The sequence below is a fragment of the Macadamia integrifolia genome, chromosome 7 (assembly GCF_013358625.1).
Source record: "Macadamia integrifolia cultivar HAES 741 chromosome 7, SCU_Mint_v3, whole genome shotgun sequence".
Lineage (NCBI taxonomy): Eukaryota > Viridiplantae > Streptophyta > Magnoliopsida > Proteales > Proteaceae > Macadamia > Macadamia integrifolia.
Window position 1 is genome coordinate 23,123,624 of NC_056563.1, and position 11,853 is coordinate 23,135,476.

Genomic DNA, 11,853 nt, shown 5'->3' on the forward strand with positions numbered 1-11,853 from the left:
GTTCATATAATGAAGAGTGGGAAGAAGCTTAACGGCATGGTGGGTGGGAACTGAGAAGGAATTTTGTTTGTTTGCGGCTGGTGTTGGCATCCACGATGTGATAAGGAATAGTCAACTCCATTTCTTAAAATTTTTACCACGTGTCACATCACAGAACTTTATATATTTTTACCTATAAATATATGCCAACACAAGTGGCTTTCCACATCTGTCGTCACGCGAGACCTCGATATTATCGAAGGAACACGGCACAGAGAGAGAGAGAGAGAGAATACGAGCATCGCTTCCGTGCTCTCTTCTCATATAGAAAGACAGATAGAAAGAGAGAGATGGGGATGGTGGGACTAAGGTTATGGTGGTTCATCTTCTTTGCGATGGCGATTGCTACCTTTGTTGCTGCCCGAAACACCATTTTGCTGTCACCAGGTATAAATAAACATTAACTTTATTAGGGATTTGGGTAGAAAGAAAAAGATCATCTTCAATGTCAATGACTCTTTGAAAGGGTATGGACACGTATCCCCAGGTGTCACAAGGTGTTAATATGCATGTCTAAATCCTCCCAACCCTGAGATCATATCCTTTGCAGCTGTTGCACGGATGCAATGAGCATTCGTGGCTAGAGCATCCACCCAAGGGCTCTCAGCCACCGGAGGCTTATTGCACCAATGCGGTGGCTACGGGGGATGTGAAGGCCCCAATTCTTGGATGATTGTTAGAAGAGAGTTATGGGACTCAAATCCTCTACAGTTGCCAGTGAGGATCCAACGGGTTGAAGGGCTTTCGTATGCACCTTAACCGTTTGATGTTCACTACCACTCACTGTCTCACTGGAAGAGGGGGAGAGGATTTTTGTGGGTCTATGTACCTTTTAAGTCTACATTTGGATGTGAAATTATTATTTTTGGCATCCTTGTAGAACCCCAACAAATCTTAAAAAAATCCTCTCCCTCCCCACACCGGTGTTGTGAGGCTTTGGAAGCTGAGAGCACCTCGGGGTGTGTGTCCGGGTGCTCCCAGTCATCCAGATCCTTTGCGGGGAGGCGGAGAATGATTGCTCCAACAAATCTCTCTTTCTGTCTCTCTCTCTCACTCTACCAAGGGTTGGAATATTGAATTAATTTCAACTCGATTAATTGGCTATGGGTTGATGATTAATGCAGGTAAACAGGATATAGCAGAGGTAGCGATGGAGACGGCTCAGCTTCACGTTCATCATGGAGGAGAAGAAGGAATAAGGAGGTCTCTGAAGGTGAGCTTAAACGATTACAGTGAGCCTTCAGCAAACCACGGGCACGACCCAAAGAACAAAGGCAGCAGTGGCAGTAGTAGTAGCAGTGGAAGTCACAAGAGCCGTGACACCAACGGCAGTACTCCATGATCACTCTATATAATTCAACTCCTCCTCCCCCTCATACTTAGGTGCTCTAAGTATTAATTTGCTATAGTTTGATTATAGAGTTTAAGAGTTTTGAGTTGTCTTCTCCGTCTTGGTCTCCTTAATTAATCTCTCTCTCTCTCTCATGATAATGATAGGATGGTACCTGTATTAAGAGAGAGAGAGAGAGAGAGAGAGAGAGAGAGAGAGTGGGAAGAGATTGGAACTCTCGCGATTTGGATTTGAGGGAGTTATGTTGACCTCTCTGTTATTTAATGACAAACAGTCAAATAAATAAATAAAGAGAACAACTTCTTTGTCACCACGTTTGTGACATTTCATTTTCATAATCATTTATATGTTCTGTAACGTGGAAATTCATTCCTTACTCACATATTAAATTTCAATTTAATTTAAAGTTAATTACATAACAAAACATTGTACTAAAATATTCATGAGTATGAAGATGATATAATATATCTAAGACAAAAGAACGCTACTTTACCAGCGCAGGTGCAAGTGCACACCTGCACACAAGCCAATGGAAGGGAGTGCGGGAGCATCTTTAGTCATGGTGGGACAGGGGAAAAATGGTCTTTTTTATGTTTTGATGTGTTTATGTTTAGGAGAATGCAAGTGGGTAGAGTTCTTTCTACCATATTTGTTATATGTGAAGGGTAGAATAACAAGGCTCTTTTTGGTTTGATTTTTATTTGTATTTATTTGACTTATTTTTATTTTTACAAGTATTTGGTATAAATTATAGCATTTGTTTCTATTTGTAATAAATTAGAATAAATCGCAAATCACAAATTACTCTCAAGCTATTTGTGATTTGTGGCAACAAATCATTTATATTGTTTTTTGCACTATCTTAAATGAGCTCGTGTGCTCAACTACTCAAAATCAAAGGAAATTAGGTAACTTCAGTATGTTTTATATTTTTTCAATAAAAAATCCCAAATCTTATCAACTTTCTCACTCGAAGCTCAAAGCTGAAGGTGAAACCTGAAACTTTTTTCTCATTATATAATCTATTTTATAAATAGTAAGCAAACGGATACTATTTGTGATCCATAATTTATTGTCACGAATAATTTCTAAAAAAATAATTAATAAATATAGAGCCTTAGAGGCTGATTTGTGGTACAAGATTAATTCAAGTCATTTCTTAAATATTCAATGACCTGATTCGTCACATCACTCTGTATATCTATTATAAAAATAAATGAATAAATAAATAAACAACGTGATCATTTAATTAGTAATTTTATTTCAGCTTCTAAATTTCAATCAAAGTTTTAGTTTTGATCTCCAAATCGAAATTATATATATTTGGGTCCTTTGTATTCTATCTAGTCCATATTAAAAAAATAAGAAATATGTAGAAAAAAATTCATTCACAAGACATATGTACGCATTAACTATTACATCTAATATCTTTATGGCATCGTATGATGAGTGATGTTATTGTTTGGGCTTTGTACTTTTGTAGTTTGTAGTCTCTTAAACCATTAGATGTAATATATTACATCCTACCCACATCCTTTCTCCTGCTTTCTAACCATTTCGGATCCTTATGGGATTGGTTTCTTTTCCTAAGTGTTGATCGTCTAGGTCTTGTCCATGGTTATTTGGGTGATCGACACGTGTTCAAGTGGTGATCTAACGGCTCTAGGCATGGCTTCTCTGTTATGATTGGTAGAAGCACAATCGTTAGATCACTGCTTGGATACGTGTTGATCGTCTAGATAGCTATGAGTAGGCCTGTATGATAGCGCTCAGGAGAGCAGCTAGATCCATCCTTATGTGCCTGCAATCCATGTGGTGCTCCCTTCCATGCCCCATTGTCTTGATGTGAGGGGGATTCTATTCCTCATGGTGGTGTGATAATCCCTTACTTTGTTTTATGTATAGATCAATGTTTAATTTAAAAATGTTTTGTTATATTTTAGGAGAAGTGTTTCTTATGGAGGAGTGCAGTTCTTATATATGCACGAGGGCCAATGGGAGCCATGAGAAAGCATCCACAAATGACTCATTTTCCCTTTCATGGGAGGCGGCAGTCATTTTGCCCCCCATCATGTGTGGGTGCAGAGGTCATACTCCCCCCATAGAAAATATTTTCTCCATATTTTACAAGTTATATGTATGCGCATATATGATTTTCATAAAATATAAAAGTACATTAAAAAATTAGATAAATATCCCTACTAGGCCAATGGGGATCAAATCCCACATTCAATATTTTGGACTAGGCGCTTAATCTTTTTATTGTCATCCTCATATCAGGTGAAGAAGTGAAGAAGAACATTGTTACCTAATCGCATCACTCTTGTGTCAGATACAAAAATGTGCAAGATTATGGCTCAGTCTTTATGAATCAAAATTCTTATCCATGTTAATGCCCTTACGTGTTCTCATTGGGTCCATGATGGTGCAAACGCCACGAGTTTAGACAAAAATCTCTTGCCCCCATATAATATAGCCACCTGCAAGGAAACCTTGTCCACAAGGACTCCCATTTAAGGGCAAAGCAAGTATTGTTTGGATCACAAAACTGCTTTTGTGGGTTGAGGGTTAAACTTTAGATCCTTTGCAATAGGATTAAATGAAGAAACTAGAAATAAGTCGAAAAATTAGAAAGGTACTCAAACAAAATCTAGACCTTGCCTACGTGCTTTTCATTGTCAACTAAGGGTAAATTTACAATTTCAAACAATGTTTCTTTGTCTTTATCCAAAAAAATAAAAATAATGTTTCTTCATAATCAGCTTTTGAGTTGCTTATTACAACCGAAAATGGCCTAGTTGCTCTAAAAAAAACACAACAGAACTGAATACATTAGTAAATATTGTATTTGATAAAATGTAACAGTATTTGAGTGGTTGATTGCTGGGTTGTCACAATGAACCCAATCTCAATTGTCAACCACTCCTTGAAATAGGTCCTCCCCTCCATGCCAAGTTGACCTAGTTATTAAAATAAAAAAAATCTCGCAAGATAAAGAACTGTATATGCCGAATTGCCAATACATTATTAAAATTTTTTTTTTTAGAGGGGTGGGGGTGGGGTGTTGAAAATTTTAGCTCAATGCATGGAAGGATATATAACATATTTTTGTTAGGGAAATGTTTTCTGCTTGGGAGCGTATCTTAACGCATAGACACAGGGGTGCGAAATAACCACCGTGCCCCTCATGATCGATGCCCGTGTGTGTATTTTCATTGGCTGTGGTGCTGATGTAAGGCCACACTTACTAATAGAAAACTTTCTTCCTTGAATTTTCTTGTTATGAAAAAAAAAAAAAACTTAATAAAATAGCATACTGTAATCCAATATCCTTAGTGGTTCGTGCCACCCGCCTAGTTACAGACTTTACTAGTTCAAATTTACAAACCATTCTAACCACCATACATCTTACAAACGAAGATATTTTATGAAAAAATTTAAGAAGGTCCAATGACCAACTAGCATGATCTCCTTGCATTATCCATCTATACAGATCTGGATTTCAATCCACATCTCTACAAACCTTAACAAGATACCTTCGGCCTTTGATGCCTGCAAAGACCCTGAAATATCACAACTCATAGAAATATATATATATATATATATATATATATAGGTACCCATGCACTTTGAAATGAGCCCGAATCAAAGTCACCATCACATATGATAGCAGGCCAATCCCTAGAAGGCAAAGTGAGGTAGTCAGTGAAGGATATAATCCTAATATGTATCAAAGAACGATGACAAGATGTCGAAAAGAGAAGATCAGGCTCAACAGACCATCTTTAGATCAACTTAATAGAAGGCATTGTCAAATCAGATCATTCCACGTAAATTTTGTCATATTGTTAGGGAAGACAGAGCGGGCTTACCAGTTCTGCAGTTGTAATTATCTTGTTTCATGATCATTTTGTTTGAGGTGTTTTTGGATGTATCCAAGAGTGAGAGTGGTTATTTGTTCATATCGGGGTAAGGCAGGTTATGTCACCCCTTGTTCTTATTTCTCTCGATTTATGATTTTAACAAAGTTTTAGGGGCTTTCCTTGGGTCCTAGGTAACATTCGATTTAAAAAAAAAAATGCATTAGTGAAAAGCAAGTGTGTGAAGAAACACATTTATTTGACCATTGCCAAAGGAAATGCATGGTAATGACAGCAGTTGAAAGAAACATATTAAGTCCATTTGATAATAAGAGAGATGCACACACAAAAGATTCGAATAAATTGGGCAAGGAGCATGGAATAATTCAGTACGAAACCCTAGGGCCCTACCATCTATATATGTTCGTAGAAAGAATAGGAATATAATTGAGTTTGAGCCCACAACATTTAACATATGATCAACCAAGCCATTCCTCAAATATCCAATGTGATAGTTTTAAGTGGACTATCAAAAGTTTCCTTTTTGGGGCCACCTTCAAAACTTATGCCTTTCCTTCCCAACTTTCTCCATTTCCCCATTCATTTTGCATAGCGATTCTCTTCAATGTCCCAGTGTGCATTTGATGGTTCGGTGGACCTCAAGATGTATGCTCAAGTTTTCCTTGTGCTTAGGTTTTCCCAATGATTTGATGTGCATTGGGGCGTGTTGGAGAGGATGTAGACTCTCCATCAGATATGGTCCTTATCCCAAAAGAAGTGTTATATCTTTTCTTATTTTTTTCAAGAAATTTACATAGCCATCCCTTTGACTTTGGTCCAATTACAACGCCCTTCCCTGTGTTTTGAACAATTACATCTGCCCCTTTGACGGTTGATGGTGTTAGTTTTAAAATGAAAAAGACTGTTTTACCCTTGTTATATCTTGAGCTAAAACATCCAAAATCTAAATACCATTTTTACCATAATTACATATTCGAATTTAAAATCCCCAAATTGAAGTGGTTTGTCAAATAGAGGTCAATGACCTCAAGTTTTGCTATAATTCATTGTTCGACGAAGGTAAAGAAGAGAGAATTTTCTGGTGAAGGTGAGTCTACATAGGAATTCTCTTTCATAATTTTTTTTAAGGCACACCATATAACCCTTCTCTCCTCTCACTATAGAGAAATTAGGGCACAATCTAGGGGTAAAAGTTATATTCACGTTGCAAGGATCACAGATTGGAGATATTAATCGCCACAATTCGCTGGAGATGATAGTTTCATGTCCGCAATCAGGAAATATGGAATATGAGTTTTGCAGCTCACATATCGCATATTAGAGACATTAGGGCAGCACCACAAAATTGGGAGTTGGTTTCACATTTTGACTATCAAGGACTCGAGAGAGTAACTCAACATAGTCTTGCAGTTTGCCGAAGATGATAATTTCATGTAAGCAGGGCATGACTTAATGTGTTGCATTGGGAGGGTAAAAATGTCAGGCCATTAATGAAAATATTGCATAACTAAACGGTTTATCTCACTGACACCATCAGCCTTTAGGGGGCAGATGTAATTGTTCAAAACATGGGGAAGAGGTGTAATTGGACCAAAGTCTAGGGAGGGCTATGTAAATTTCTCTTCTTTATCTAGACCAGATTCAGTGCGTGCTTTAATAAAACCATTTAGCATGAAACCTCCCCTTGCAATGCTAATGAGCTGCTGCTCAAACTGTAAAAGTTGCTGTGGAACACATTCTTGAGCTCCTGCTTTCCTATAATCATAATCAGACAATTTAGCATCATACATTTTGTACAAATTTGCACTAGTTATTTCTCAGTTCCATATAATACAGCTTCCTTCCCATAATAGTTACATAATCAAATGTAATTAATTTACAAAAGACCACACAACCGAGGCCTAGAGCAGAACTGCCTTCCATTAGCTTTTACCACAGCCATCAAACCAGCCGTCAAACCAGCCCAAAGGACAGAAGACACAAAATGATATGCATTTCGCCCGGCTGAAATTTTACCAAAATTTCGCCAAAACGTGAAAGCCTCATTAGTCAATTACTAGAGTAACGTTTAGGAAGAAAAAAGAAAGTAAAAGGAGTCATTATGGAGAACTACAATACCTTGATGAAGGGTGAATGATGTCAGTGTAAGACCCCCAACTAATAAAGCCGATGCAACTGGGAGATACTGCATTTTTGTTTCACCCATCAAAACTTTGATCAATATCATGGTATGGTACTAAAACACCAGAATTTAAACTAGGGCCATTGATCATCTGCTTCCATAGTGTAACACATTCAACATTTTCCAACATTTTTTCATGGATCCAGAGTTCCACTTGCTTGGTGACCTCCCAATTTGGCTCTACCGCCAAAATGTTCTACCACTAGGAATTGCCATTCATTGTCTTGGATGGCAAAAAGTAAAGGAGCAAATGAAAATTTGAGTAACACGGTTCATCTGATGATTATGATTCTGATAGTGGGATAGGTTCTGGCTATATGCTATGTAGAGGGTGGATGTTATTGGCCACCAGAGATTGGATGCCAGCTGGTGGTAAGCACTGACATTTATGATGAGAATACAATGTCTCAAAAAGATCATAGAAAAAAAAAAAAAAAAAAAAAACCAAAAACCAAAAACAAAACAAAACAAAACAACACTTGATACTGCATACCGAGAATGATTCAAATCCATTCAGCTGGAATGGGGAGGGGCTGTATCTATTTACAGTGTAGTGGCCACTGATAAGATCCATCGCATCCTGAAATTAGGTGAGAATCAAGCAGTATCCAATCAACATTGGGCTCTGGCTCAGTTGAAATACAAGTTAAATCTAGGAAAAAGGTTTTGTGCACGGCCATGCATGATGCACAGACATAAACACAACTGTTGGATGGGGGATAAGGGTCTATGGTGGACCCCCCTCACCACCATCTGATGGCTGTGTGCATGGTCGTGCACCATGCACAACTGTGCACAAAACCTCTCCCCTTAAATATATTTGCAAGTAATAAACTATAACATTGTGTGTACTGGAACTTGCCTGTCGGATGCCATCATGAAAGTTATTCAAGTAATATCGAGACAGAGAAGTAATCCCATCTTTAATAAGCCCAGGCAGAGTCTGCCTTCCAAATCTGCAGCATTATCGATTCATGTGATTTAGTGAAAGATCTAATCTGGCATTACCATTTTTGTTATTTATTTATTTTTTTAAATAAGCAACAACCAAAAAATTTTCATTAACTATGGTAATAAAAGAGATATAAATCATAGTTCATGAACAAAATAATTCACTATCTGCTAATAAAAAAATGCGATTATGAAAATTGTTGCAACTATATGTAATAGTCGTAAATGGATCTACCTCACAAGGTCACTCTTCATTGCAAGTGTCCCAGAATACTCCAGGCTTATCTCATCTCCTTGTTCAACCCATGCTAACAAGATTGAAATTTCCACAATGAGATAGAAAATGCAATTAGAAAAGCAGCTTTTTCGATAGCATAAACCAGAAATTTGAAAGGTTCCTTACCTGTCTTGAATTTTACATAAATTTCACCAAACGTGGATATGCACTCAGTGGAAGAAAGTGCACCCATACTCCGCAGCTGTGTGTTTAATGATTCTCGAGCCAGATAACTCTGGGAAAGGTTTTAAGCGACATACATAAGATGGTTAGAGAAAAGTATGAATACAGCAAAAGTATGAATACAGCATACCTCACCTCAAAATACAGATGCACTCCTAAAATAAGACCCTTGCCAGGTAGACTACCAGCAGAAAAGTCAGTAGACATTAGAAGAATGAAAAGATTTAAAAAATGACCTTCCGTATCAGATAATTGTACCATCTGACCAATTCTTTTGGACAATCAAAAGGGAAGGCAATCAACCAGAAAAGGGTATAGAATGGATCACACCCTTATGAGCTTGAATGATAATTGGCATATAAATCCTAAAATGAAGCTGTCAAACAAAAGTTAGCTCCAAGCAATGCATATGTTTCTCCATGTAATATGCAGCGCTCAGAAGCTTGACTTCTATTCATTACATCTGATTTTTCTCCTCTTGTTCTTTTTATTTTTTAAATTGGTAAGAGTGTCAAAGGAATGGTGTAGTTTTCCATTTCAAAGGCAACACCGTCTAGCAGGTCTCCCTGCCTTCAACATCAAGATTTTTCACCCTCTCAGCTGATGTATAGACCTTTTATTCACGTAAATAAAATAGATTTCTCAGCTGACCAATTATTTAAGTACAGCTTCTCAAGCAGGATCTAGATAAGTCTAGAGAAGGAAAAGTCTTTAAATGGTTCAAATAATCGAAGGATAGCATATCCATATGATTGCTGAAGATTATTCAGCATACCTGGGTAACATTGGTTCGATCCAGGCAATCAATACAGTTAACCCTAACAATTCCTTTCTGCTCAGCTAGTATTTTTCCTTCTGAGTCGATGAGGAAGTATCTGCAGAGCTGGAACATTAGTAATTAAAGGTAGCATATTGATACCAGTTACCTCAACGAAAGCAATTTAACACAGAAGAAATACTAAAAATTAATTTTCACATATTACCCTTGCTTTTCAAAGTCTTCAGATATTTGATCATAGAGAAGCTGTACATTATCAAGGTTTGAATTGCCGCAATGGTGATGGAAGTCAAACGAAACGTATCTGCAAATTTAAGTTAAAAAAAAAGCTAAGCTCTTTTAAATAACCCCCCCCCACAAAAAAAAAAGAAAAGAAAAAGGAAAGGATAATAGAATGTGAAATGCTGCATGTTGTTTGATCCACCTATAACAAATGCAAATACAAGTAACTGACATCCTCATGCTAAAAGTTTTCAATAGGTCACAAAAAGAATGGAAAACTGACAGGCGACAGCTCTTGTATGAATTCCACAGTTCATATTGTAGCTAGAAAATTGACAGCTCCCAGTTCTACAATTTATTAGGATCACACTATATAATTGCTTATTGGTGGAGAACCAGGCGTGACCAAATCTTGTAGCCTGGTGGCCCTGCTCTACAGAGACTTCAATCATTGAGACTATGGGAGTCAAGCTAAAGAAAAAGGTTTCTCAACAGGTCAATGAGGCTAAGAGCAGCCACTGCAAAAATTCCATGGGTTAGGACCATTGAATCTACCCTTCCAAGGGAACTGTGAATTGTAAAGTGAAGTACAACGCATCCCTCAATCATTTATAGAATGAATGCAGACAGTTGTTTGCGTTGGAATTTGTATCTTTTGGATAGACATCTGGAACTCAGTAGCTTCAAAAGGTAATTCTAATTGTGTTTAATGACAGAAATGTGTTCAAATACTTTCAATGTTTTATGACTTTGCCATTCAGTAACTAAAAAATACACAATCTCTTCAGTCAACCATGTTGTGAACAAGTAAAAATGATACACGAATAGTTCAATATTGTTTCACCTAAAAGCTCCAACTGTTAGGGAAGGGCAGCGCCATGTATTCATTAACGCTCCCCCGCAAATGCAAGGCAAATCCCATAGTCCATGCACATGGAGCTCATGCAGCATTTCTTCACGCGGCGCTGAGGGGGAAGAAATGTCGGCCTTTACACGATTTTTGCACTTCCCAAGAATTGGAACACTTGACCTCCCTGCTATGATACCAAGTTCGATACAGTTTCACTCAAGAGCTCGAACTGTTAGGGAAGGGCTGTAGAAACGCAACCCTAAAACGATGCAGAAGATAATGGAAAAACAAAACAAACAATGCACACGGATTTTACGAGGTTCGGCAAGGTTGCCTACGTCCTCGGTGAGATGTGATCCTGCTTCACTATCAATGGAGAATAGGGTTACAGCGCTCGTCCTCACACCTCTCAGTATTGCTTGCATTACAGAGAAAGAAACCCTCGCTACAAATATATAGTGAAAAAACCCTAATCCGGATAAAACTACAATTGCCACCCTAATCCGGATTAAACTACAATACTGATTAAACTGCGACGGAATACAAGACATCATACACCAACAAGGGCATCTTCAATGTATATATTAACACGAATCACAACAGCTTGTGAATAGTTTTAATCCTCAGATTCTTATCAAGAAAATGAAAGGAAGAAGTGGATCTCCTTGGCACAGGCTTGTCTGGTTCATGCACCACATTCCTAGACAGAGCTTCACAGTTTGGAGGGTCTTTTTGAAGTGCCTCCCCATGCAGTCCTTCAGAGAAGAATTCTGGTCTCACCGGTCTGCTACCTTTGTGGCTCTAAACCTGAAGATATTGATCACCTCTATTTTGACTGCCCTATATCTTCATCCATTTGAATTCCAAATGTTGGTCGACTGACAGGAGAATCCTCCCTTTCCAAAGGGAGTGGATCTGGATGGATATGACATTTCAAGGGAAGACCATCTGTGACCTCGTAGCCAAGCTCGCCTTCTTTGCAACCATCAACCAAATTTGGATGGAGAGAAATCATAGGAAATGGACTTCCAACTCCCGTCCCCTCGGAAACATTTGGAGTTCCATCTTCTTTGATGTAAAAGCTAAGATCTTGAATGTTCCTTTATCTTGTCCCCCCCCCCCTGTATATTTCTTATCTC

The 11,853-nt window shown here is 38.0% G+C and overlaps 2 protein-coding genes across 3 annotated transcripts in view; one reads left to right on the top strand and one right to left on the bottom strand.

Moving 5' to 3' along the window:
* The first annotated feature begins 224 nt into the window (after window positions 1-224).
* On the top strand, window positions 225-1,646 carry LOC122083560. The gene is made up of 2 exons (XM_042651412.1): window positions 225-426; window positions 1,164-1,646. The coding sequence occupies exons 1-2, from the start codon at window positions 330-332 to the stop codon at window positions 1,379-1,381; spliced, it is 315 nt and encodes a 104-aa protein (XP_042507346.1). The 5' UTR covers window positions 225-329; the 3' UTR covers window positions 1,382-1,646.
* Window positions 1,647-6,992: 5,346 nt separating this feature from the next.
* Window positions 6,993-11,853, bottom strand: part of LOC122085056 (phosphoinositide phosphatase SAC8-like) — an 18,608-nt gene continuing 13,747 nt past the window's right edge. The window contains exons 13-20 of one of the 2 annotated variants that reach the window (XM_042653496.1): window positions 9,848-9,946; window positions 9,640-9,739; window positions 8,808-8,916; window positions 8,640-8,712; window positions 8,316-8,409; window positions 7,947-8,033; window positions 7,390-7,456; window positions 6,993-7,275 (exon numbers count right to left, since the gene is read on the bottom strand). In XM_042653496.1, the coding sequence (XP_042509430.1) occupies window positions 7,148-7,275; window positions 7,390-7,456; window positions 7,947-8,033; window positions 8,316-8,409; window positions 8,640-8,712; window positions 8,808-8,916; window positions 9,640-9,739; window positions 9,848-9,946 (757 nt within the window). In that variant the 3' untranslated portion in view covers window positions 6,993-7,147. Of the gene's footprint in view, window positions 7,276-7,389; window positions 7,457-7,946; window positions 8,034-8,315; window positions 8,410-8,639; window positions 8,713-8,807; window positions 8,917-9,639; window positions 9,748-9,847; window positions 9,947-11,853 lie in introns of those variants that run through there. The other variant, XR_006142001.1, reaches the window with a different exon arrangement.